This window comes from Scatophagus argus, chromosome 9 (genome assembly GCF_020382885.2).
Source record: "Scatophagus argus isolate fScaArg1 chromosome 9, fScaArg1.pri, whole genome shotgun sequence".
In the NCBI taxonomy this organism is placed as follows: domain Eukaryota; kingdom Metazoa; phylum Chordata; class Actinopteri; family Scatophagidae; genus Scatophagus; species Scatophagus argus.
The window spans coordinates 26,039,426-26,063,688 of record NC_058501.1 but is presented as its reverse complement, the minus strand read 5'-3'; the positions used below and the strand labels follow the sequence as shown (position 1 = coordinate 26,063,688).

At 45.6% G+C, this 24,263-nt stretch overlaps 2 protein-coding genes across 14 annotated transcripts; one reads left to right on the top strand and one right to left on the bottom strand.

Moving 5' to 3' along the window:
- Window positions 1–925: 925 nt before the first annotated feature.
- dcst1 (DC-STAMP domain containing 1) lies at window positions 926–11,656 on the bottom strand. Of its 13 annotated transcripts, none has more exons than XM_046400006.1 (16): window positions 11,496–11,656; window positions 11,162–11,287; window positions 10,883–10,957; window positions 10,671–10,799; window positions 10,320–10,459; window positions 9,712–9,886; window positions 9,272–9,415; window positions 8,338–8,459; window positions 8,069–8,226; window positions 7,893–7,992; window positions 7,084–7,179; window positions 6,430–6,556; window positions 4,495–4,611; window positions 3,224–3,366; window positions 1,520–1,624; window positions 926–1,222 (listed from the first exon to the last, which is right to left on the bottom strand). In XM_046400006.1, exons 1-16 carry the CDS (start codon window positions 11,530–11,532, stop codon window positions 1,127–1,129), a joined length of 1,890 nt encoding a protein of 629 aa, XP_046255962.1. In that variant the 5' UTR covers window positions 11,533–11,656; the 3' UTR covers window positions 926–1,126. The 13 variants fall into 13 exon arrangements, with proteins under 13 accessions (XP_046255962.1, XP_046255953.1, XP_046255957.1 ...); XM_046399997.1 differs by having other exon boundaries at window positions 1,112–1,222; window positions 3,179–3,366; window positions 4,495–4,674; XM_046400001.1 differs by having other exon boundaries at window positions 1,112–1,222; window positions 4,495–4,674.
- dcst2 (DC-STAMP domain containing 2) lies at window positions 11,639–22,265 on the top strand. Its single transcript, XM_046400011.1, has 16 exons — window positions 11,639–11,758; window positions 12,255–12,514; window positions 12,666–12,836; window positions 13,121–13,222; window positions 14,109–14,303; window positions 14,912–14,977; window positions 15,063–15,276; window positions 16,025–16,182; window positions 16,337–16,501; window positions 16,577–16,744; window positions 17,015–17,115; window positions 18,294–18,439; window positions 18,560–18,684; window positions 20,915–21,008; window positions 21,249–21,428; window positions 21,533–22,265. Exons 1-16 carry the CDS (start codon window positions 11,658–11,660, stop codon window positions 21,786–21,788), a joined length of 2,502 nt encoding a protein of 833 aa, XP_046255967.1. The 5' UTR covers window positions 11,639–11,657; the 3' UTR covers window positions 21,789–22,265.
- The last annotated feature ends 1,998 nt before the right edge of the window (window positions 22,266–24,263 follow it).

The window sequence follows — 24,263 nt, the reverse complement described above, 5'->3', positions numbered from 1 at the left end:
TTACGAATCTTAAAAATAAAAGGCAATCGTTAACGCTCTAGTGCCGGGCGAGTCAACGCGTTAACGCAGTCCCAGTCCTAGTATTTAATTAATCTTAAGTTATTTTTATTAAAAAATCCAAAAATCATACACCACAAACTTTCAAATCTGCATGCTGTACAACAATAAGCATGTAAAAATCTGAAAACACTGAACTATATTTTACATAATAAGTTCATTTAACCGGCAGATTTTACACGCTTTACCTGGGAACAGCCTTTAATTTTCCTCAGTCAGTGTCCTTCCAGCTGAACTGCACTTGACTGTGTGACAGTGTGAGCCATAATGTGTGTGTAATCAGACTGCAAACACTGTTCGAACCTGTGAATTTCCCCTCATTAAGTGGATTTTATTTTGAAAACAAAATAACCGGATGTAATCTTAGCACACCCGCTTCAAACGCGCTGTCTCTCTCTCTCTCTCTCTCTCTCGCTCTCTCTCTCTGTCACACACACACACACACACACACACACACTCGCGGTGTTTCCTCAGTGGATTTAACCCCTTCCTGTCTGCAGCGCTCAGAGTTCAGCTCAGGTCAGATTCAGGGTGAAAGAACTGAATTGTCCTACTTTAACACCACTTAACTACTTTCACTGGTACTTTTACTGTCATAAAGGGTCTGAAAACAAAGTGCTGGTTCAGGAGGATTTCAGATCAGTGAGGTCAGTGAGGTCACAGGTTCTGATGAAGCGATGACGTCATTGCGCTGAGGATGTCAACTGATCCAGTATCAGATTAAAGAGTAAAACTGTGAATGAAGTGAGTGCGGCACGTGCTGAGGATCAGCTGGTTACATAATTCATCTGTACACATCTAATCTTACCATGTGACCCCTCTCTCTCTGTCTCTCTCTCACACACACACACACACACACACACACACAGTCTTTCCGGGACTGCGTTTTAGCACACGGTGCACTTTTGCTTCATTTGTAAAGCATAAATGAAAGTGTAAAATACTCTTATTTGTCTATGCTGATGGTAGTTTGTGTATTTTGTGTTTTTTCATTTCAGGCTGCAGGCCTCTTGATGCTCACACTGATTTTATTAAAGCTGCAGTTTCATCTGAATGCTTCCTGTCCATCCTATCCGGGGTCGTAGTGCGTCCCCTCTGAGTCTGACACTTCCTGTCTGTGGTGGTGACACAGGCGTTGCCCACACCTGCCCAGGCACTCCAACACCTGCAGGATCCAACACAAACTTTACACGAGCTTCTTCTTCTGAACACTGAATGGAGGATTTGCACATTTTGTCAGTCTGATATGGAATCATTAGAATCACTTTTGTCCCTGTTGGATTTCATCAGCTCTTTAAAATTATTTGTTTCGTCTGACAAAATATTATTTACACACATGTACAGACGCCAAAGACTTTATCTTCTTTTATCATACAACTTAGTAGTTATTTAAGGCCATCCAGGAGTTTTGGCTTCACTCTTAGCAGCTCTCACAATCTGTTTGAAGTTTGCTTTCCCTCACCGTCCTGCTCCTCCGTCCCCACCTAATGACACGTTTCCCACCGCTGGAGGAAATCCGCCTCTGGATCTGCAGGTTGTAAAGAAACAAGACTCGCTTCTTCTCCCTCTGACAGACAGACAGACAGACAAGCAGGCAGTTTGAGAATCAAACAAACCAACAAATACTGTCAAGATTACAGACTACAAACCATAAACCAGAACAAAAGTCCAACACATGATAGCACTTCTGTTAGCTCAATGCTAACATGTTCCCAAGTGTAAACCCAGCGTGATGTCACCCACTGGTTTGTGGACTACAACTCATCCTGGTTTTGGAGCCAGAAGTGACAGCATTCGGACAAAAGGGTGGAGCTGTAGGACATCCTGACTGCATCTGACTGAGGACACGCTATGGTGACTCGTCAATCACAATGTGGCCCCGCCCTAAAGTGTCCCCTGCTTTATGGTCTGTTTGACTCTAAATGGGAGCATCATTTACATCATGAACATCATGCTGTAGTGAAGAAGACCTGAAACCAGCAACTGAGACCATAAACTCATCAGGAAACTGTTGACTGAGGTCAGAAATCAGCTCACATGTGATCAGACTTCCTTCACAGCTCACTCTGGAAGGCGAAGGTGTGGACTCCCCACACAGATCTGAGGTCTGTTTCTATGGCAGCTGTCAGAGACCGTGAGCCTCACTGAGTCTGCTTCATTCATCACTTTGGTCCCTCACAGTCTGGCCTGTCAGCACCACCCAGGTTTAAAGCTCTTATGTTAATCTGCTCTCCGATCAGATTTACTGCAGCTCACAGGGTTTAAACACACACACAAACACACACAGTGTGTTGAGGAGATTGAGAGGTTTGCTTCTGTATCAGTTCAGGAGGGGAAGTGATATCACAGGGACCAACAAAAGTTTAAACCCCAAAAAAATCTGAGGAGGTGCAAATTCTGTTTCTATGATGTACTGTGAAACAGCAGTACAAATACTACGGCAACTTTATACTCCAACCTGATCACCTGCAGTCCACAGTACTTTCAGATGTGGTTGTTGTCTGCTCCTATACAAATTAAAAGTTATTATTGCTGCAGTAGCGCTCCAACCAGCGACATAAAAACTGCGGGTTTCCAACAGCGGCCATGTGACGACGATGAAGGCAGCTGATTGGTTAACTGACCACGCCCTTAACCCCTCCTTAACTAGCGACCTTCATATCACAAGCTGCTTCTCCAACCTCTAGGCCACGGCTGCCCCCAAATATCAGGGGAGAGCGCGAACGCAGTCCCCCATACGAGGTTTATTCTCCGTGCAACAAAAAATGTGCGTCCATTCATCCTCCCAACATTAAGATTCAACACCTGTGTCTCAGCGGCTTCCGAGGTCACACAACACCTGACGGCCCCAGATTTCCCATTACCTTTATACCCCTTATGTCCTGAATGACCACAGCGCCCCCTACGGTACCCACAACAAATACAGATTCACCCTGCTTTCCCATAACATTGCATTTGGCTCCTGCACCCTCAGACGAACTCTTGTTCTTGTTAATTCATGCGCATGATGTTATTTTATATTTTTAATTTTGCTTCTGAATTAAATTCCAGTCATTTGTGTCACTCACTCTTCTATCTGAGGATCAATAAAGTTTTTACATTATTATCCCTAATCGCTCACCTGAACGTAATCATTACTGTCCCATGGGCCAGACGTGTGCGTTACCTGTGGGTGGTAGAAGGCAGCGATGACACGTCGGAGGCGGTTGGTGTAAACCTGAAGGCAGCTGAAGAGCGCCACCAAGAGGACACAGCACACACAGCTGCCATACACACCTGCAGGGAGGGGGGAGGGGAGACACGCACACACTGAGGGGGGAGAGAGGGAGAGAGGGAGGGGCCGTGTCATTTACAGTGGTGTGCAAAGTATCTGCATCACAATACACTAAAAAGTAAAAAGTACTCGTGATGCAGTACAGCCGTCGTGACCGTGGACGCGTTGTGCATTTTAATGTGTGATGCTTTTGTTGTTTCATGTTGCAGCTGGTTAAGTTGGAGCTCACTGCAGTGATTTTAAACTGCGTGGTAGTTTACGCTCAAATAAAACCCTATTTATTACTCATTTTATTTTGTTTGAATAATCTGAAATGGGGTATCTAAGAATACAATAAGTACAGCACTTGAGTAAATGTGCTTCACTGAACTCCTCCACTGGTTATTTTGCAGAAGTTGTGTAAATTTGTACGTGTTAATATTTGTGTTGTTAAACTGTGTTTTGTTCTGAGCTGTCGGGGAGGTGATGTCAGTGAAACAGGGAGGCTGGCGCCCCCTGCTGGCCAAAGGTATGTAGACACCACTACTTATTCTAATAGCTCAATCCTGACACCGCCCTGCCTTTGCTGAACGTCACACCCACTTCCTTCCTGTCTGTCTGTGTCTCCACTTTCAGCTCTAACTCAAAATCAATGCCAGTTGTCTGAGCATAACATGTTTTCATAAGGAAGACGATGGCTGTTTGTAACCTGAAAGTGATGAACAACAAAAAGTTGAACAACACCTTGAAATAATAAAGTCTTCAGGCTGCACTTCCTGGTACCACCTGAGACTGCGCCACCAACCATGCGTCAAGGGTCTGCCTGAATGTCTGAAGTCAGGGCTACAAGGCCTGTGAATATTCTCATTCATCCAGGTCATGGTTATCTCAAGGAAATTCAATCGAATGCAACTGGACTTAGTTATTTGTCTTTGAAGACGTTTCACCTCTCATCCAAGAGGCTTCATCAGTTCTAGTCCCAGCCTAGTCAAGCGAGCATGAACTGATGAAGCCTCTTGGATGAGAGGTGAAACGTCTTCAAAGACAAATAACTAAGTCCAGTTGCATTCGATTGAATTTCCATCAGGGCTACAAGCTTAAGGGCAGCTGTGAAGTCAGTGTCCATAATTTCATTTTTATACATTTTGCAGTGTGAAACGACAGACTGACAAGCTGTGACCTACTGTGATTGTCAGTGTGGATGTTGAGGCTGGACGAGCTGTTAAAGGCTGAAATCGTCCTCCTCAGGAGGCGCGCCATCATGGAGGTTCCACCCACTTTGATTTCCACCTGGTGACTACCTGCAGAGAGGGCTTCATTACCCAGAAATCCTGACCGGTGGTGTGAGTGCAGATGGAGTTCTACTTTAAAGGAATAATACAGAACGTTTTCCTACAAATTAAGCATCTGTTCAGCATTTTGCTGCTTGCTGTCTCACGTCAGCCATCTCTGTTACCTTTTGATGATGGTCAGAATCAGAATCGTCTTTATTGCCATTGTAAGTGAAGAGGTTTCACATTACTAGGAATTTGTCTTGGTGATTGGTGCATACATAAGATAAGTCAAATAAATATGGTTCTGGAGGTAGTACAAAAGTTAGCTGATGATGTTTTTTTTTTGAAAGATGAAACCTGCATTGAAGGACGTTTGAAGACGTTTCACCTCTCATCCAAGAGGCTTCATCAGTTCCTGCTCGCTTGACTAGGCTGGGACTAGTCCAACTAGCTGGTGTGGAGACCCAGGTATTTAACCTCTGTGGAGGCATTCACATGGCCAGTGGTGTCATAGGCTCGTTTAGTGCCCCATTGTGCCAAACGACAGTTGTTGAGAGACAGTCGTTGGGGATGGTGAAGTTGGTTTCGACTTCGTTAATGCTCTATTGTGTTATAACGACAGTCGTTAGAGTCACATGGGGTCCTTTGTGAATGGCAGTTCTTAGAAGCTAAATTGTTGAATCTCCTGGGAAGGGATGAAAGGGCAGCATTGTAAATTGGAGATAGGTGGTGTCGGAGACCTCCTCCTCTGTTGAGAGATGGTTTTTCTAATTTCACATAGATGGCTTCTTTTACTCCTCTTTCAAACCATCTATCCTCTCTGTCCAAGATGTGAACATTGTTATCCTCAAAGGAGTGAGTTTTCTCCTTCAGGTGTAGGTAGACGGCAGAATCTAGGCCTGAGGAGTTGGGCCTCCTGTGCTGATACATGCGCTTGTGTAGTGGTTGTTTAGTTTCACCAATGTAGAGGTCTTTGCATTCCTCATTGCATTGGACAGCATACACCAGATTGCTTTTCTGAGTGTGTGGTGTTCTGTCTTTGGGATGTACCAGTTTCTGTCTGAGTGTGTTGCTGGGTTTGAAATACACAGGGATACGGTGCTTGCTGAAGATCCTCCTGAGTTTTTCTGATACCCCGGATACATATGGGATGACTATGTTATTTCTTTTGTCCTGTTTTTCCTCCTCAACCACCTTGGTGGTGTTCTTCCTGGAACCAGCTGCAGTTTTCACAAAGGTCCAACTGGGATAACCACACGTTTTGAGGGCATCCCTCAGGTGTTCATGTTCTTCCCCTTGGGCCTCCGAGCTGGTGGGTACCTTATCAGCTCTGTGTTGCAGGGTTCTGATAACACCAAGTTTGTGTTCCAAAGGGTGGTGTGAGTCGAAAAGGAGGTATTGGTCTGTGTGTGTGGGTTTCCTGTATACTGGTCTGAGTTTTCAGACCAGAACACATATGCCAACTTCTGGATTTGTGCCTAAACACCACATATTTCCAGTTCAATGGCAAATTTTACAGACAGAAACATGGCTGTGCCATGGGTTCACCAGTTCACCAGTTCACCAAATATAAAATCTAATAAAATTAAAATAAATACATACTACCACTTTAACAAAATCGTTAAAAATGTCAATATTGCCGATATTTTTCATCTTTGTGACAAAATTTCCCAATTACACCACTAAAATTTTAAACATTTATTTGGAACAACAGGTCTGGTCATGAATGTGTACAGTATGTTTTACTATTAAAAGTAAGATCATGAAGACACGTTACATTTACTATTTCAGCGTATGTTTCACATCAAGTGTGTGTGTGTGTGTGTGTGCGTGTGTCGTATTTACTGGTCAGGTTGAACTGGGTGAAGGTGTGTCTGCTGATGATGTCCAAAACGTGGAACAGAGAAAAGTCGACAGTCAGCAGGATGAGTGACAGCACAGAGACAGACAGCACCTGAAACACACCTGAGGTCTGTCACCACACACACACACACACACACACACACACATACAGTGAAATAAGTGATGTGTTTTCTGAAATCTGATCTGATAGGATCATTCCAGTCTTATGTGGGACATCTTATGGTTTCATTGTTAGGCAGAGACACAAGGTGGGAAACCATGTGGCCGGACAATGCAGTTCATGGTAATGCTGTAAACCTTTTGGCTTCCAGGACACCAGCCTTATTTTGGTGGTTTTGTCCATTATTTGCATCAGATACACTGAATTCACACATCTGACAGCTGGGAACATCACTGAAATGAAGGACAATGACAGGCAGACATCTTGGATACAAACCAGCAGTTTGAGTGTGTGCTGTTGTACTGTCACTAAAAAACTGCACACCGGGTCAAAGAGGGTGTGTAAACAGTGATGGAGAGAGTCAGAGTCATAGTTTCACTGTTTACCTTCAAAGACACATGACACAGCAGTTTCATTAGCCCAGACCATGTAAAGGACATCAGCATCATCCGTGTGGGTGTTATGGTTGAACCCACCAGTTGTCTGAGCTCTTCAGGGTGGATTCTTGGATTCCAGGGGTCAATGACCTTCCTCATCTCTGACTGTTTCATAGGCAGCAGGTAGCGCTTTCCCTAAACAACAACATCAACATTATTCTGTTGTGGAAGGAATCCGTTTAACACAGTGAACCACAGTGTCTCAGCCAGCCATCTGAGAGACCACTGTATTTCCTCAAACAGAGAACAGGGCCTTTATTTATCTTTACTAAGCAAGCAAGGTTACATTAGAGACAGGCCTTTATTTCTACTCTAGATATTTTTATATGTGGTCATATTTTAGATTGAAACCTCCTTATTCGCTCATCTATATCCTATATTTTAAAGGTGAGGTTTTATTACCCCAAGCTAAGTTTGTTTGTTGTTTTTTTTTTGTGTGTGTGTGTGGGGGGGGGGGGGGGGGGGGGGGGGGTGAAAGTCATTATTTTGAGCAAGTATTAGCAAGTAGCATGATGTCGATGATTTGGCTCTCGATTGATTCGTAGTGATGATAACCTATTGTGTGAAACCCACAGACGTGTCCTGTATCATTTCCTGCCTTGCAGTCATTAGGAAGTGGCTGTCTAAGTCAGAAATAATTATAAATTGCCATTTTGGCCCTTTAGCACAAGCCACTTTAGATGTTCTGGTTTTATATTTGATGTTTTGGATTCTGTTTTCTTGCACTGTTTGTTTTCACTGTAAAGGACCTTTTTGTTCTGCACATGCAATAAATTAGCAGTTATTATTATCACTGCAGTTCAATCAAACTATTCATCCTGTAGCAGAGGTGATGACAACGATGTTACCGCTCTCCTCCTGCGGGCGTCAATCTGTCTGAAGTAGGTGGTGATGTAGACATTGTCGAATCGAACATCCTTCCTGTACTGTCTGAGATAACTGAACGCCCTGAGGAGGAAGAGAAAGATTGGTCTGTGACTTGGCAGAAAAGGAGAGTCTATTTAAACAGAGTTTGAGATCTTACTGGGTGAAGATGGTGATGAAGGTGAAGGACAACAGCAGCTGCAGGGCATTCAGCAGCTTTTCGAAGGAGGCTGTCAGTTTCTGGAAGGATCCTCTGACAGCCTGAGTGAACTCCTGATCCAGCAGAGCTCCACCGAACACCGACTGCTGCTGCTGCTCCTGCAGGAGGCAACAGGTCAGCAAACACAAAGATCCATTTAACTGGACACCCACAGAGAGACAAAGGTGTAAAGTTTGTCCTGAAGGTGGTCTCGGAAGAAAGGTGGTGACCTGCAATATGAGCTTGGTGCTGAACTCTCTGGACAGCAGGTTGACTGAGAGGTTAAGCTGATCAAACAGCTGACCAAAGTTGCCCTCTACAGGGATCTGCTCTCTGCACCACGGAGTCATCACTGACAGAACAGACCAATAAGAACAAAAGCAAGGTTATTACACCCCAGAGAATGCCAGAGGAAAAACTGAAAAACTCTCCAGCATGCAGTGAACCAGTCTACCTGATATATTGTGTCCCACAATGCAAAGCACTGGAAAAGACCGAAAAATCAGTCATACCAACAACACAAAGTTTTTTACTGTTTTTAATCATTAAATTCACTTTGAGGTGAGGAATCAACTTTGCAGATTGTCACATAGCAGTACGTAGTGTGTATGTTGTAGCAGAATACAACCTCTGTGTTCAGACCACACCTGACAATGAGCACCACCAGATGTTTAAATCCAAACCTGACTGAGATAAATTAACCTTTCAGTGTCAGAATGAGATTTTTACAGTGGTCAGAGGAATCACATTTTTTATTTAAGTCTCAAAGTTCAGGTCAGTGATGACACCAAAATGTTTTTGAAGGATAGTTTCTCACTCTGCCTTGTCTTGATTCAGCTGTAAGTTGTTGATGTTCTCAGTCCACCATGGAACAAAAACATGCAGTGAAGAGGGAGAGCAGACAGAGACATACGACAGGGTATCATCTGCATATTGACTGATGTTACCATTGTTTTAACGACTGCTGCCACTTTCCACCAGTGGCTACAGAGTTAAACTGTTAGCTGGTGCTCTACTGTTGCACTTGGTGACAGAATCAGCAGAACAAGAGTGATGAATCATCAACCAGCTTCTGAGTAATCTGATCTTAAGCGGAGATATCTTGAATCAGCATCTAGTCACACTTTAAATAGAGACTACATATGACCCTGTGTGACCTTTCACCTCTCATGATATCACACAGGAAGTGGAACCTCATGGACACGCAGAGGATGTGGTTGATGATGGGGACTGAGATCACCTCCATACACTCTGCCCACCTGAGGCTGAACCAATCAGCACATCGCTGCACGCCCTCCTCCATCACACCTGTATGACACACACACACTCATTAAATGTCCTCATGATGTGCAATGTCCATGGTCTAAACTCTAGCTTTACAATTACATGCATCCTGTATATTATTACAACTACCTGTATATCATGTTTATAGTATATCTGTAGCATAGACACCTGTACATACCCTGTACATACTGTAAATTACTGTATACCTGGCACTTACTGCTTATTGCACTTCTGGGTAGATGCAAACTGCGTTTCGTTGCATTGTTCTTGTACATGTGTAATGACAATAAAGTTGAATCTAATCTAATCCTCTCACTCACTGTCGCACTGCATCATGGTCTTGGCTGTGAACTGCTGCTGCGTGTTCCATTCAGTGGCTGCAGTTTGTTTTGGTTTGAATCTCTCATATCCGTACTGAAGGACAACTTCGTCCCTGATGTTTTGAAACTTCCTGCTGATGCTCAACGCCTCTGACTGAAACTCTGCTTCATTATCCTGAACAGAAACCAAAGACAAATCAGTGACCTCTGGATCCCTGAGTGCCCTCCAGTCCCGCTTCCACCACATCCACAGAAAAGACATCATGTCCTTTTCCTGTTCCTGATTGGCTCAGACGGTGTGTGGGCAGGTACTTGATACAACAGCTCCACCCCCCGATCACTACTGTACAGACTCTGGCTCCAAATGACATCACAAGAACAAGATGTAGCACGCATATCAGGGATGTTTAGGTCTCACTTTAGTACAGTGGAACGCAGTGGAGGTGTCTTCTTTGTATGTCAGTGATTCAGGCATTCATTATATTAACTGCAGTTTGTGTTTACTGATAACTAACTAAGAGGGTGAACATGGTGAGCACTGTTACCATTTAATTCAAAGCAGCGCTGTGTACAGCCTTCCACAGCTGTCGGCATGTCTGTAGACTCACCAGAAGTTCCTGTGTGATCACAATCACAGGTCTGATGGCGTCTCTCCACAGCAACTTGCTGTAATGGACTTGCAGGTCCAGGTTACAACTCAGAGACAGAGCTGCTGTCCCCACGTTACGCTGGATGTTAGAGACCGGTCCTGTGACGGCACCAGACAGACAGACAGGTAGCAGAGAGACAGACACCATGGTATTGTGATGTCTTTTAATTACTTACTCAGTTAAAGTGATGATAATTAATCTTCACAGATGACAGTATGGGGGAAACATTGTCTAGTGTAAGTGAATGAAGCCTGAGTGAGCAGTTTCATTTATACTGAACGTTTCCTAATCAGCTGTGTTTATGTTCACCTCTACAGAGCACAGACAGGAGGAAGACCATCAGGTATGCTCGACCACGTGAGCTAAGCATGCTAGGAAACATCAAGAGGACCGAACATCTGGAGGAGGAGGACAAGGCTCCGCCCAGCATACACACAGCTGGAACAGATGTTGGTTAAGGTGTGTGTTTCATCCAGGAGGAGAATTACTTCAAGGTGTGAGAGAGTGTGACGCCTCCTCACCGACAAAGACACCTCCTATGATCAGCTGCAGGTCGAGGGTCAGCGGGAGGTTGTGGGACAGTCCCAGGAACAGAACTGACAACAGGAAGGTTCATAATAATAATTTTCTCTTCTGGACAGCACTGGCTAATTCTACTACATCTGATTCACTGGACCAGACAAAGGTTGAAATTGTGAAATATATAATTAAGGTTACAGCCAGAAAACAACAAATACACCCAGTTCAGGTACAACGAGTTAGTTAGTCAGCTAGTAAGTAAGTCAGTAAGTGGACATTACCTGTCCCGCTCACTGCTCCAAACAGTGCACGGAGGATCAGGTGAACCACCTGAAACTCTTCTGACTGGCTGAACAGGAACCGATGGATGGCAGGAGGCAGGACGGTCAAACTGACCGTCTCCACAGCTGGAAGAAACAGGATAGACACAAACAGCTGGAGGACAGACAAACAGCTCGGCAGTCTTACAGAAAGAAGCTTTTACAAATGTTTAGTGTTATTCTGTAGCTACCTGCTAACAGCAACATAGAGGCTAATAAAGCTGTTAGCATTAGCTAAAAGTTAGTTTTAGAAACATGAGAACTCTAAAAACAATTTGAAAAGATCTGAATTTACTGCTGTGGGGAGCCGAGGGAGTGTCCAGGTGGGTCATGATCTGTCCAGATGTCTCTTTCAGATAGAGTTTGGTTGTTGTTTAGGTTTGTCGGTTGGAGCTTCTGGAAGCTTCAGAGTGACATCATTTTTGGTCTCCAGGAGACACCAAAACACAAACAAAGAATGAAGAGCGAAAGGATGAGAAGACACCTGATTAAAACTGATGTTGCTCTGCAAATCGACAGAGACAGAGTCACGCAGACTTTCAGAGGTGTACTGAAATGGTAAGTTTACAAAGGAGATTTGGCCTAATCCATAGACTGCGTTAGCTATGCTAACAGCTAGCTAACGGCTAGTTCACCTAACCTCCCTAACAGAAGGAAAAGGCTAACAGAACGCATGGCTACTGACTGTTTGGTTTGTGAAACTGAAAATAGTGAGAAATGTGATCCCAATCAACCAGAGACCAAAGTCACACCTTCACAGTGTTTGTTTAGTAAAACCAACTTTCCGAAGCTCAGCATTAATACAAACACTTTCAGGAGGATTCAAATCACACAGAGGAAAAGCATCAAACCTTCACGTCTGAGGAGCTGCAACCAGCACACATTTTTACAGGAGGAATCACTGAAGAACATCATCATTACAGCTTATCAGTTATTTGTTAATGGACTGATGGCCTCAGCTATACTGTATAGAATAATTATCTGAACTTTGTACCTTAGTACTTAACCTGTCTAACTTGATCTCCATGTTGTGATGTCAACTTTCCCTCTGCAGGCCAGTGGGACGCTCTGGGTGCAGCAGCTGGAGGAAGCTCAAAGGCCACCTGTTTGAGGGGGGGCGAAGCCTCATGGCATTTGTGTTTGGCCTGCTGTTGGCTACTCTGTATGGAGTCACAGCTCTATTCCTGCAGAAACAGCCACTGTGGTTGTGTGTCCACATCACACTGGCTGTGGCCATCTTGACAGCCTTTGGTATGGGCCTGTCAGCCAGCATGCAGGCCAACATTATGGTCCTGCTGCCTTCACTGGGCTCAGGTCAGTCTGTGTGGCTCATCAGTCACCTGTTATGTTAAACATCACTTAAGCCGCTTCCTTTCAGACACTGTTAATTTTATGAAAACCATTTTAAAGATAAATAAATACCAGATTGTTTATTTGTCACAGTGGCTTCTCTTTTGAGTTTCAGCTCACGGCAGGAAGTTCCTCCTCTTCCTGTTTGCCTCAGCATTGCTCTCAGGGCCTGTCACCAACACGTTGGAAAACACAGAGCGGGTCGCTGCCAGTCTGCTGTGTTCAGCTGAGCTGGCAGCCAATCAGACACAGGAACTCATGCAGCGAGCAGCCACGCCCCTTTTCTGTAAGACCCACGCACATCTTACTTGAGTAAGATTCTGAATGCAGAATTTTTCTACACTGTGGTATTACTACTTGTACTTGAAAGGATTTGAGTGCTTCTTTGTGTTAGAGAGTCTGACTTTGACAGAAATATTCTGTTTGAATTTGATGAGTGAGCTATTGTTGATGTTTTTTATTTCATTCATTTGTCTCAGTTCAGTCCCATAATTATCTTTATTTTAATTATTTATATCAAATTTGACATCTTGGTGTTGACGTTTTAAATTCAGTAATGTGTGTTTTCAGCTGGCTTGGGCAGAATCAGAGAGATCAGCAGCAATGCTCTCTCTGCAGCAGGGAGAGTCCAAAACCTCATCGATGCTCTGACTGACAGCGTACGCCATGTTGGTGAGCACTTTAACTTTTAGAAGACCATATGCAAACATCTTGTCTCACCAGTCCTGGAAATTGTTCATAGTGTTTAAAAATCTGTCAGCAGCAGGTTCCAGGGAGTCCTGTAGATATTCCCTGATAAAGATCCAAGAGTCTTAGTTAGTCTTTTGAGAAGTTATAGCAGCCTTGCGAAGGTTGCAGGGATTTTCCAGGAGCCTCTGGGGAAGTTTTAAGTGGTTTTAAAAGTTTTAAAGAATATGGAAGAGGGTCCAGGAGTTCTTCAAGAGGTTGTACTAGGGTAACAAGGTCCTTGATAAGGTTAATGTATTTCTTGAAGAAGTTCTTGGTGTCCTTGCAGAGGTTCAAACAATCCTTGATGAGGTTCTTAACGGTCTCAAAAACGTTTTGGGGGTCCTTGTAGGGATTCTTAGAGTAAAAAGGAAGGTTTAAGAGGTTCTTGCAAAGGTTTCAGGAGCAACTGAAGAGGTTGTACTGACAGTATATGGTTCTTGATGAGGCTCAAACAGTTACTGATGAGGGTGTTGTGGGGTTCTTAAGGCTGTTCCAAGGATCCTTAAGGAGGTAATAGAAGATCTTGAGGCAGTTCTGGGTACATTGGAAATGTTTAAGGAGTCACTGAGGAGGTAATGGGGTCCTTCAAGAAGTTCTAGGTATCCTTGAAAAGGTTCTCAACAAGGTTCCTACAGAAGTTCTGCCCTTGATGTGATTTTAAGAGTTCCTGGGGAGGTGAGGGAGTACTTGTAGAGGTTCCAGGAGTCCTTGAGGATGTGATGATGTCCTTCCCACATTCTCAAATAGAAACTTTAATTACAATAAAACAATTAAGGTAAATGTTTTGAAAACAATGAATATGACACACCTGTGACCTCTGACCCCGCAGCTCGTACATTGAGGAACGTCTTCCACTTCCTGGTAGACATTGGTGACGCTTGTAATGCCAAACTGGGCTCTCCATACAGGAAGTGTCAGGCAGTGTTCACCAAGGCTCAAGCTGACTGTTCTGATTTGCTGGGAGACTTCAACTTCCTTTGTGACATTGTAGGAGGGTTCTTGCCACTCTGCAGCCTTGCCCGGGGTGAGTTCACTGACATCATCACCTCTGCTCACTGTTAGTGGACTTTTTGTACTACCTCCAGAACCATATTTATTTTACTTATTATTTTATTTTGTTTTACCTTATTCTATGTTATTCTTCTATTATATGTTACTCTTCCTTACGTTCTATGTTTGCACCAATCACCAAGACAAATTCCTAGTAATGTGAAACCTCTTCACTTACAATGGCAATAAAGCCTTTCTGATTCGGATTCTGATTCTAAAAGAGTATTACACTGATTTTACATGTCCTGGTCCTGGGTAGTACTCCACAGTCAGTGAAAATATCTTCTGTGGTTTGCTGAAAGCAGCTCATTTTAAAGCCCTTGTACCTCCGACCAAACGCCATTTTTAAGCAGGCTTGAGTTTATACATTTGTGGCAGCAAAGGAGGCATCATATCTCAAAGTCAGAGGTCCCTGAGTCTCATATGAGGTCTGCAGCTGAATGGACTCCACTTTCCACTGTTTTCTGCCATTTAGAGACAAAATAAAGTGTTGAAGCAATTGACTATTTCATAATTAAAATTACTGAAGGTTACAGTGCCTGTATTCATCTTTAATACTAATTTTTAAAGTGTCTGTTTCAGCCGGTGAGCTCTTCTGCGTCATCCCCACTTACATCGCCAACCATCTGAAAAAACGTCTGGCTGCTCGTAAGTTTGTTTATTCTTTCTGACCGTTTTTAACCGCTATTGATTACCATAAACCTGTTGCTGAGCCATCAGCTCTGCCCTCCAGCCACTGTTGCAGCAATTGAGCGAATGAAGCAGGAGTTTGACTTCAACATCTCAGCCTCAATGACATTTGACCTGGAAGCCAACAGCAGCCGCTCTCTGCAGCAGGTGTCTCAGGACATCATAGAGGAAGTTTCATCAGAGCTACAGGTGTTTCAGAAGTTAAGCGAACCACTGGCATACGGCAGCCTCATCCTGCTCGCCTGCTCCTTCCTGAGGTCAGGACTCACACTTCAGTTAATTTCATTTGCATCTCTTTACATCTACACAGATTAAAACAAACAATCATAAAAACAGCCAAACTAGCCCACAGTCCAAAACATTACTGAGACAACATGCTAATATTTATCATTCAAAGGTTAGCAAAAAACTAAATGCTAAATATCAGATGAGTATCCCAAATGTTACATGTGAAGTATTAGCATATCAGCATAATAACTCTTCTAATGTTATAATGCTAAAATGATCATTTTAGCTTGTATCATTGTATCATGATACTGACAACAAGCAACTCATAATCAATCATCAGTAGGGTAACTAATCAGTAGCACTCATCAGTTCATATAACGCCATAGTATGCCATATGTTGAAAAGCTAAGTGTTAGCTTGTTAACAGTAAATGTGCAAATGTCAGTATACTTTCATTTGCCATGTTTGCCAACTGTTGGCTTTCTGAATGACTTTCTGATGATGTCATGGCTTTGTTAATATGTGTTTATATACTGAAGTGCTAAATGTATATTAAAAGGTTAATGTCCAGGTGACATGCAAGCTAACATGCTAACTGAAGGTATGTTGTCATGCGAATGTTATCATGGTAGCATTCAAACATTAACATGTGTTGATAATTTGCCCCACACGTGACAAACATCTAAGAATAAATCTTCTCATTGTTTAATTATATTTGAGTAGTGCAGCCAGTGTGGTTCAAACTGTGTGTGTGTGTGTGTGTGTGTGTGTGTGCAGGGCGGTGCAGTACAGGCACAGGTATCTCCATGAAGTTGAATTTGATAACATCTACATCAGCACTCAGTTTGAACAACTTGACCAGCAGGTGACCTCAGCAGGCGGTGCCTCAGCCCTGCCAATAACACGCAGAGAAGCCAAGACCTACATCACACCACGTCAGTACACATGCATGCTGTGTGTGTGTGTGTGTGTGTGTGTGTGTGTGTGTGTGTGTTTCCTGGCCTAAAGCTGAAGTGAGGTGACTCTCATGTTGTCCCTCCTGAAGTTAACCTACGTCATCTGAAGTGAGCTGAACCGTCTGTTCTGCAGTGTCGCTTCACCTGACGACCCAAGAGCAGCGGGCGGTGTTTATGGGCGTAGCCTCGGTCCTCAGACACACGGTGATGGGAGGCCTGCTGGTGTCACTGGACTTCCTGGTATTTTGGATGCTGGATCAGGTGCACCACCAGGTGAAGGGGGATATTGTGGCCAGAGGTGAGACAGCTCTCCTGATATGAACATGACAGTGATGTCGGTCTGAGAGGGTAACCATGACAACACGTCCCTCAGCTCCAGTCACAGTGGCGGTGCAGGTGAACGGATCAGGTTATGCCTCAGATATCTTCAGAGACCTGGTGGCTTCATTCAACGTCCTGCAGGGAGGAAACATCACCGTGATCAGCAGGAAGTGTCTGCTGCAGCCCTCTGAGCCGGACTACATCACGTGTTTCATCCTCGGTACCAGCACACAGGATATGACATCATCACTGCATTCAGGAAGTATCCAAATTTATTTCAGTAAAAGTGTGTACTTAAAGTATTAAAAGTAAAAGTACTCAGTGAAATTTTATAGTTGACGATAAAAGAAAACAAACAAACAAACTCCTGAGGAGCCTTGGAGCAAGTTTGACCTCCAGCTGCTGACCTCCAGCTCTTCTCAGTGACCAGCAGATGTTCTGACTTCTCTACTGCTTCCAATGGTCTGACAGGTTCTGGTTTGTGTGGTAGGGTTCCTGCTGGGTCTGGCTCTACTGGTCTCTTTGACTGGAGGATTCATGCAGCGCTGCCGAAGACTTGTCTGTGCTTCATATCATCCAGAGAGAGAGCTGGTACACACACACACACACTCACACACACACACACACACACACACACACACACACTCACACCACACACACACAAACTGAACCAGGAGAAGTCAGAGAGAGGAGACAGAGGACGTCCTGCTCAGCTTTTTGTTTGTCTTTCTAAATTCTGCTCACTTTTTCCTGAAGGCTTTTAAACAACAGTCAGATACACAAACCTGAGATAAACCAATCAGGTGACATGAGGCAGGAAGAGTAGAAGAAGAAGCCAGTGGGCAAGTTTACACTGAACATCGCAAAGGTGTGTTTTTTACAGACAGACAGACAGGCAGACAGACAGACAGGCAGGCAGACAGCTGCTGTGGGCCAGAAGTCACTGAACAGAGAGGCATCTGAAGAATCTGCAGAATGTGAGACAGAGATGAGGAAATGGGAGGCAGGTCTGAACCTGCAGAGTTAAACCCCCCAAAAGCCTGAAACAAACTGAGTCCGAACACAACGTCCTTCGTCAGTCCTCACTCACTGAACCAACTTAAACCACTAAACCTCAACAAACATCTCAGCTAGCAAAAGAAAATCTGTTGCTGAGAAACATCTGTGGCTCCATCCAATCAAAAGCAACCAGCTTTATTAACAGGAAGTCAGGGTAGCATCACAAGCTAACAGAGTGACCACACAGTTTGAAACGAGGGGGAAACATCTGATCAAAGTGTCACAGCAGGTAAAGCAGAAGCAGCTCAGGTGGAATACTGTCCTGTGACTACCGGATTGATTTGCAGCATTTCACCATGACTGCATCCAGCACAGTTCCTCCTCCTCCTCCTCCTCCTCCTCCTCCTGTTTCATTCTGCTGTGAACAATGTGAAGCTGCAGCTGCAGCATCATCATGTTTCCTCACTCAAAGAGCGAGAAGACTGAACCTGCTGGAGGCTAAACGGCACGGCAGCAGCTTCAGTCCATCAGGCAGCACGCCGGTCTGACGTGTTGGTCCAGCTCCACGCCGCCTTCACAGATTACAGTAGATTAGATCCAACTTTATGGTCACTGCGCAGTGTACAGGTACAAAGCCCATGAAGTGCAGTTAGCATCTAACCACAAGTTCAAGAATAGCATTATTAAAATACAAGTACAAGTAGTGATAGAGTATTCACAGTATTATTGACATGGGTTTGCAGCTGGCCTCGTTTGTGTGTGTTCATCAGGAGAGGATCCGGTTCCTCCGGCAGCAGATCCTGGATCAGAGGAGGATGGTCGGGGGAGCCCTGAGGAGGTCTGCAGCCAGGATCCGAGCTGACCGAGGAGGAGGAGGAAGTGGGGGACGAAGTCGCCTTCAGACCCTCCTACTGCAGTAGGAACACGTGACTTTTCCTTTGAGTCTTTTGAATGTGTTTGTAATGATGCTGGGGTTTGTACAAAGCGAACACTGCTGCACACTGTGTCACCTTACAGAACTCTGTGTGTGTCTCAGGCTACCTGGAGGTGCTCACCTGTCTCATCTGCTGGGTCTGTCATCAGTCAGCTGTGTGGCCTGTGGGGAGGTGGTGACACAGGGGGAGGACAACATGGCTGCCTGTGACGTCCCACAGTGTACCGGTAGAGACGCACATTACTGCCTGATTTGTTGATTGGAGGTATTGACCAATAAGACCAATCGGGCGGAGGGAAATCTTTGAGTTAAGGCATTTATATTTTCTGAACGTAACATTTTATTTTGAAAGTCTCAGGTCAGAGAGACTCAGAGAGAGATTCACCGTCCAGAATATAAAGTAATTAGATGAAACTTCATTTATTTCACAAACTACCCAGCAGTGAATAAAGTCACAAAATGAGCTCGACCTTCACCAGTGAAACAAACACAGTGATTTGGTAACTGAAGTCAAGTCAGCTCTGTGTGAGGACGTCAGCAGTCCTCCGCTGCCTCAGTCTCCAGGCCTGTCAGTCGAGGAGGACCAGGAGGACGTGGGGGTAACACCGGGGATGTCCTCCTTCTTACAACGTGGTGAAAAAGTGGGATGCTGAGTTCAGATGTGGAAGATGACCCCCATCCTGGAAGGCCTGATGAGAAGTGGTTTCAGCACAACATGTTGAGGGACAATCTGGAACCTGGAACAAAGTCCCACTGTAACAGGGGCCCAATATAGAGGGATCTCTTGAGACAGCCCACAAGTCCACAGCGCCAACAGTTGCTGTCTAGGGCCCTGTTCACCTGATCTGGCACCCCCAGACTGCCACCTCTTGACCAAGATGAAGGAGTTCAGGGGTGAGGACCTTAACGCTGCTGTGGACCACTGGGAGCTGGGAGCTCCTCTTCAGGGTCAGCTGTGGTGGCAGCAGGCTAAGCAGGTAGTCCAGTTGTTCCTCTTCCAGGTGCTCCTGGATCAAACCTAAGATCAGATGTACAGTATTCTGGCTTCAGTCTGTTCTGTGTCTGCCAGCTTCTCAACCCTTCTAGTTCAGCATAAATGGACCCGGACATACTGAAACCACAAACCAGCCCACTCATCATCAAGTCCAACATTAGAAAACTTAATCAGAACTTCGAAACTGCAACAGGTCTCCATCACCTCACTTTGCTCCCACAGAAGACGCGTGGAAAGTGTTTGTGTTTCTGATCAGTTTGATTTTAATTAGTCATCGCTGCTATTAAACAGGCTGAAACATCAGGACTGACAGCTGAGCGCTGCCCCTGATTGGCTCAGACGGATGTGTGGGCGGGAACTCCGCCTGCCGATCTCTGCTGCAGACTCTGGCTCCAGATGACATCACCAGAACAAGATGGCAGCACCTGATGCCACCTGATGGACAGGAGGAAGCATTTAAAATATGTGAAAACATCTGGGTCACTCAAGTTACCGTTTAAATGTCACACCTGATGCTGACAGAAATATTTATATTGTGTGTGTGTGTGTGTGTGTGAGAGTGTGAGTGTGTGTCTCTGTGTGTGTGTGTGTCTGTGTGTGCGTGCGTGTGTTTGCTCAGGGAGTGTCCTGCTGTGAGTGTTGTTGACTCAGCTGAAGTCAGTCAGGTAACAGACTGTCTGTGACTAAACGCGTAGCTGACGCCAGTTAAGCCTCCACTTTAGCTCAACACTGAGCCTGAACTGAAGTCCAAATCCAGGGATAAAAGGCGGCGCGGCGGCGTTTCTTCACTCTTAAATGACCTGCTGAAGCGCCTCAAAACGTGCAGCTCGAGCTGAGGCCTGAACGTTGTTTCAGCTGCAGAAGGGTTTGTTCCAGATTACATGAACACGTGGCTGACATTTTACCCAGAGCTACTGGGCGGAGGGATACAGTGCTGCTGAGCAAGAAACAGTCTCAGAGTGTAACTCCACAGCACGTATATTTACATGTGAACTTCAGACAGGAGGCAGGTGGTTTGTTGGTCCATCCCGTCCATGAACGGGACACGCAGGAACACTGGTGTTCTCAGGGGGGAACTGTCCCCTGGTGTGTCCCCTGGTGTGTCCCCTGGTGTGTCCCCTCTGGATGGACTCCAGGCTGCAGGGGAGGAAACGAGACGTGAGCTGCGCGAACAGCAGCTGGTGACGACAAACAAAACAAACTGTGGTTGTGCTCCGTGCGGAAGAGACGTTGCTATGGCAACCACTTCAACAAACAGAAACTATGTGAGTGCGTGGAGTTCGATGGAGCGTGAATGTTTTCTGTTGGCTCCAGCTGCCGTCGCGCGTCGGAAAACAAAACGTTTTAAATGCGTTCGGGCAGTTTGTTGCTGTGGGGACTGCAGTGATGTGAGCTCATATTCCGCATCCCGTCCAGCTCTCGTGTTTCTGTCTTTACGAGCCGCTGCTGCCTTGTTTTCGCAGGCCTGTACTGTCGGCCATGTTTCCACAGTCTGGGAAACACGTGTGTCGTCTGTATGCGACCTGCGACCTTCCAGGAAGACGGCGAGGAGGAGCTGTGAGTGTTGCAACAGACTGTCATCAGCACAGTTACAGTCTGATGAATAATTGTGACAGATTCCACTTCTGTCCAGTGAAGAATCCAGTAAATGCTGACTGTCTTTAACCAGCTGATCACTTCAAAACACATTAAAGCAACTCGTCATTCTTGAAAATCTGATTTTCGGACCTTGGAAGCAGAAGCGGAAACAGCAGAAGCGTAATGTATCTCTTTTTTGATTTCCTTCTTTCCTCTCAGTGATTCCAGTGATGATGACCAGTTGAGTTTGTGCTCTGCAGCTCTGAGCTCAACTCCCATCACCGACCGCAGGACGATCTCCACGGCAACGTGCCAAAGACCAGCCGGGCGGTCAAACGGTGGAACGAGGACGACCAAAGTAAAGGACGGAGGAGAGAGCGACAGCTGCGCCCACATCAGGTGAGACACCTGGTGATCTGGACTATGATTGTGGCGGTTTTACCTTCTGTGTCTGAGGTACAAAACACACAGAACGTCTGCTTTCCCACCCTGGCTGCTGTCAGTGAAGCAGACATGATGGATCGAGGTGGACCCGAGTCAGACGACAGCGATGCCTCCTTCTACTCCTCTGCCCCACCGAAAACCTGCAGCCTCCAGGAGCAGACCCTCCATACAGTCATCATTCACAAACCTGGACTGCTCCCCAAACCTCCAGGACCCTCCAGGAACCTCCAGGAACCTCCAGGACCATCCAGGACCATCCAGGACCTTCCTGATTTAGGGGTGTCTGGTGGTGTGAGCAGAGCTTTCACTTTGTAAATAAAGTTTTTAAAGCAAGCCGAGATGTGGTCCAAACTGATATTTGACTGTTCGGTCAGATCAACGTATTTTTCTGTGCTTTGTCGGTCTGTTAGCCAGCGATGACGCTGTCTGCTGGACGTCACCTGGACAGGTGTTGGACGTGTCACTTCAGTCGGGTAAACGTGCGGCTCTGAAAGCTGTTAGGAGGGAGAGCTGAACTCCCCACTGGATCTTTGTTCTGCTGGTTTCCGGTCAGAGTGACCGTCCAGGTGTTCTCAGGTGTTCTCAGGTGTTCTCAGGTGTTGTCCAGGAGCAGACTGTGTGACTGTGAGTTTGGGTGTGGCTGCTGACAGACACAAACAAATTTCACAGAAAGTTTAAAGACAAACAGGAACAGAAAGAAACAAGTCAACAAGTTTTACAAACACGATAATCAAACAGACTGTGTGTGTGTCTGTGAGTGAGCGTGAGTGAGAATGTGTGTGTGTGTGTGTGTGTGTGTGTGTGTGTGTGTGTGTGTCTGTGAGTGAGCGTGAGTGAGAATGTGTGTGTGTGTGGGTGTGTGTGTGTGTGTCTGTGAGTGAGAATGTGTGTGTGTGTGTGTGTGTGTCTGTGAGTGAGCGTGAGTGAGAATGTGTGTGTGTGTGTGTGTGTGTGTGTGTGTGTGTGTGTGAGTGAGTGTGTCTGTGAGTGAGTGTATGTGGGTGTGTTTCCTCCGTCAGTCTCTGCTCGGTGCTTCTCCGTGTGTTTTCGGTATTTTTGGCGACCAAATCCGCACAGATGGCTACCAAGGTAAGTCGATCCAAACGCTGGGCTGTGGTCTGATCGATCAGATATTAATTCGAGTGATCGGTTCGGGGGTGGCGGACTGGGATCTGCTGAATAAAGGACGACCGTCCGTCTGTTGACGACCGTCCGTCTCTCATTCCGTTTTGTCCACACGCGTCCCGCCAGGACGGCAAAGCGAATCCCACCGGACTGCAGGCAGTTCGGCAGCCTGGGCGTCCGGATCCACTGAGACTCCGACGGTCCGACGGGGCTCCGAACTGGAGCCGTTTTTGTAAAAACGCACCGCAGAGTATTTCTGCTGCTGATGTGTACTGCGCGCAGTGTTCCCGTCGTTTTAGACTGAGTACAAGTGTTAATACCACAGAGAAAATACTGCTCTGCAGTAAAAGTCCTTAAATAATAGTAGGAAAGTAACAGCACTCATGTGTACTTCGAGTATCAAAAGTAAAAGTACTCGTTGTGCAGTACGTTGTGTTACTGGATTGTTTAACGGACCATCAAAGCTCATCGTTTATTATTGATCAAACTCTGAATCAGTACAGTACAGTGAAGACTGGAGGAGTACACGGAAATACTCAAGTAAAGTACCTCACACTGCAGTACGAGTAACTCTGCTCCATCTGTGTGTGTGCTTTTATGACCTTATGGGGACAAAAACCTGTTAGCACAGCTACACGTGGGGACTCACCTGCCTTATGGGGACAAAATGCAAGTCCCCATGGGGACATGATTAAGATAAAATAAGATAATCCTTTATTAGTTCCATTACTGGGAAATTACATTAACCTTTAGGGTGAAGACTTGGTTTAAGATGAGGTTTAGTTTGAGGTTCAGGTTAAGGTCAGGGTAAAGGTCAAAGGTCAGGGTCAGGGTTAGACAAGTTATGGTTTGGGTTTGAGTAAGTCTGCAGGAAATGAATGTAAGTCTGCGTAATGTCCTCACTGGGCATGAAAACCTACACTGTGTGTGTGTGGACTCTCGTCACATCTCATCACATGTTGTGGGTTCGGCTCATCAGACTTGATGTTTAGGTTTGATGTCTCGTGTTTGGTTTCCAGGCAGCATGTTTGTCTCAGCTGCTGCTTCACTGCACACTGAGGTCAGATGTGAGGGTCTGAGGAGGGTCTGAGGCCCCGGAAACTGTCAGAGTGCTGCAGGGACCCGAAGGTGGATCTGCTTTACTGGTTTCCTGATGTTTAATGCGAGCAGCCGGTTTGAGACGAGGCCGAGCTGTGCTGGCTGAGCGGCTCTGAGGCCGCCGCCCTCAGAGAGCAGCTCGCTCTGAGCTCATCCAGCTGTTTAACTGTTCAGACTCGCCGTTCAACAGCTGGAGGCCAGGCAGCCGCTCGGGGCCCCTGTGCTGTGGTCATCGTGTCAGGACGTAAACAGGAACGCCCTGATGTGTCGCCTTGCTTGGCTCAGTTGGCTGAACTTGGCTTTTGTCTGCTACATCTTGGCCTCTTCGTACCACCTTTGGGGGTTTGGGGGCTCTCTGGCAGATCACGGGATTATGACGGGAACTTGTGGGGAGTTTATGCCAAAATATTTGGATAACAACGCTAACGACACTTTGGGGGTTAAAGCTTTTTGGCGTTTGAAACGGTGGAGTAAACAGAGAAGGCTGTTTTATCTCTTTCATAAGGAAATCTGATAGCAGAGCTGCTAGCTGTTTGAGGGCTGATTTCCCTCCTACAAAGTCAACAC

Excerpts from the sequence above, each read along its gene's own strand:
- dcst1 (XM_046399997.1), bottom strand. The coding sequence starts at position 11,532 with ATGACCCACCTGGACACTCCCTCGGCTCCCCACAGCA. Across the intron at positions 9,887-10,319 it reads TGATCACACAGGAACTTCTG|GATAATGAAGCAGAGTTTCA; the intron begins GTGAGTCTACAG and ends GTTTCTGTTCAG. Across the intron at positions 8,460-9,271 it reads CCTGTGTGATATCATGAGAG|TGATGACTCCGTGGTGCAGA; the intron begins GTGAAAGGTCAC and ends CTGTTCTGTCAG.
- dcst2 (XM_046400011.1), top strand. The coding sequence starts at position 11,658 with ATGAAGAGCGAAAGGATGAGAAGACACCTGATTAAAACTGATGTTGCT. Across the intron at positions 13,223-14,108 it reads TGACAGCGTACGCCATGTTG|CTCGTACATTGAGGAACGTC; the intron begins GTGAGCACTTTA and ends CTGACCCCGCAG. Across the intron at positions 17,116-18,293 it reads ATCATCCAGAGAGAGAGCTG|GAGAGGATCCGGTTCCTCCG; the intron begins GTACACACACAC and ends TGTGTTCATCAG.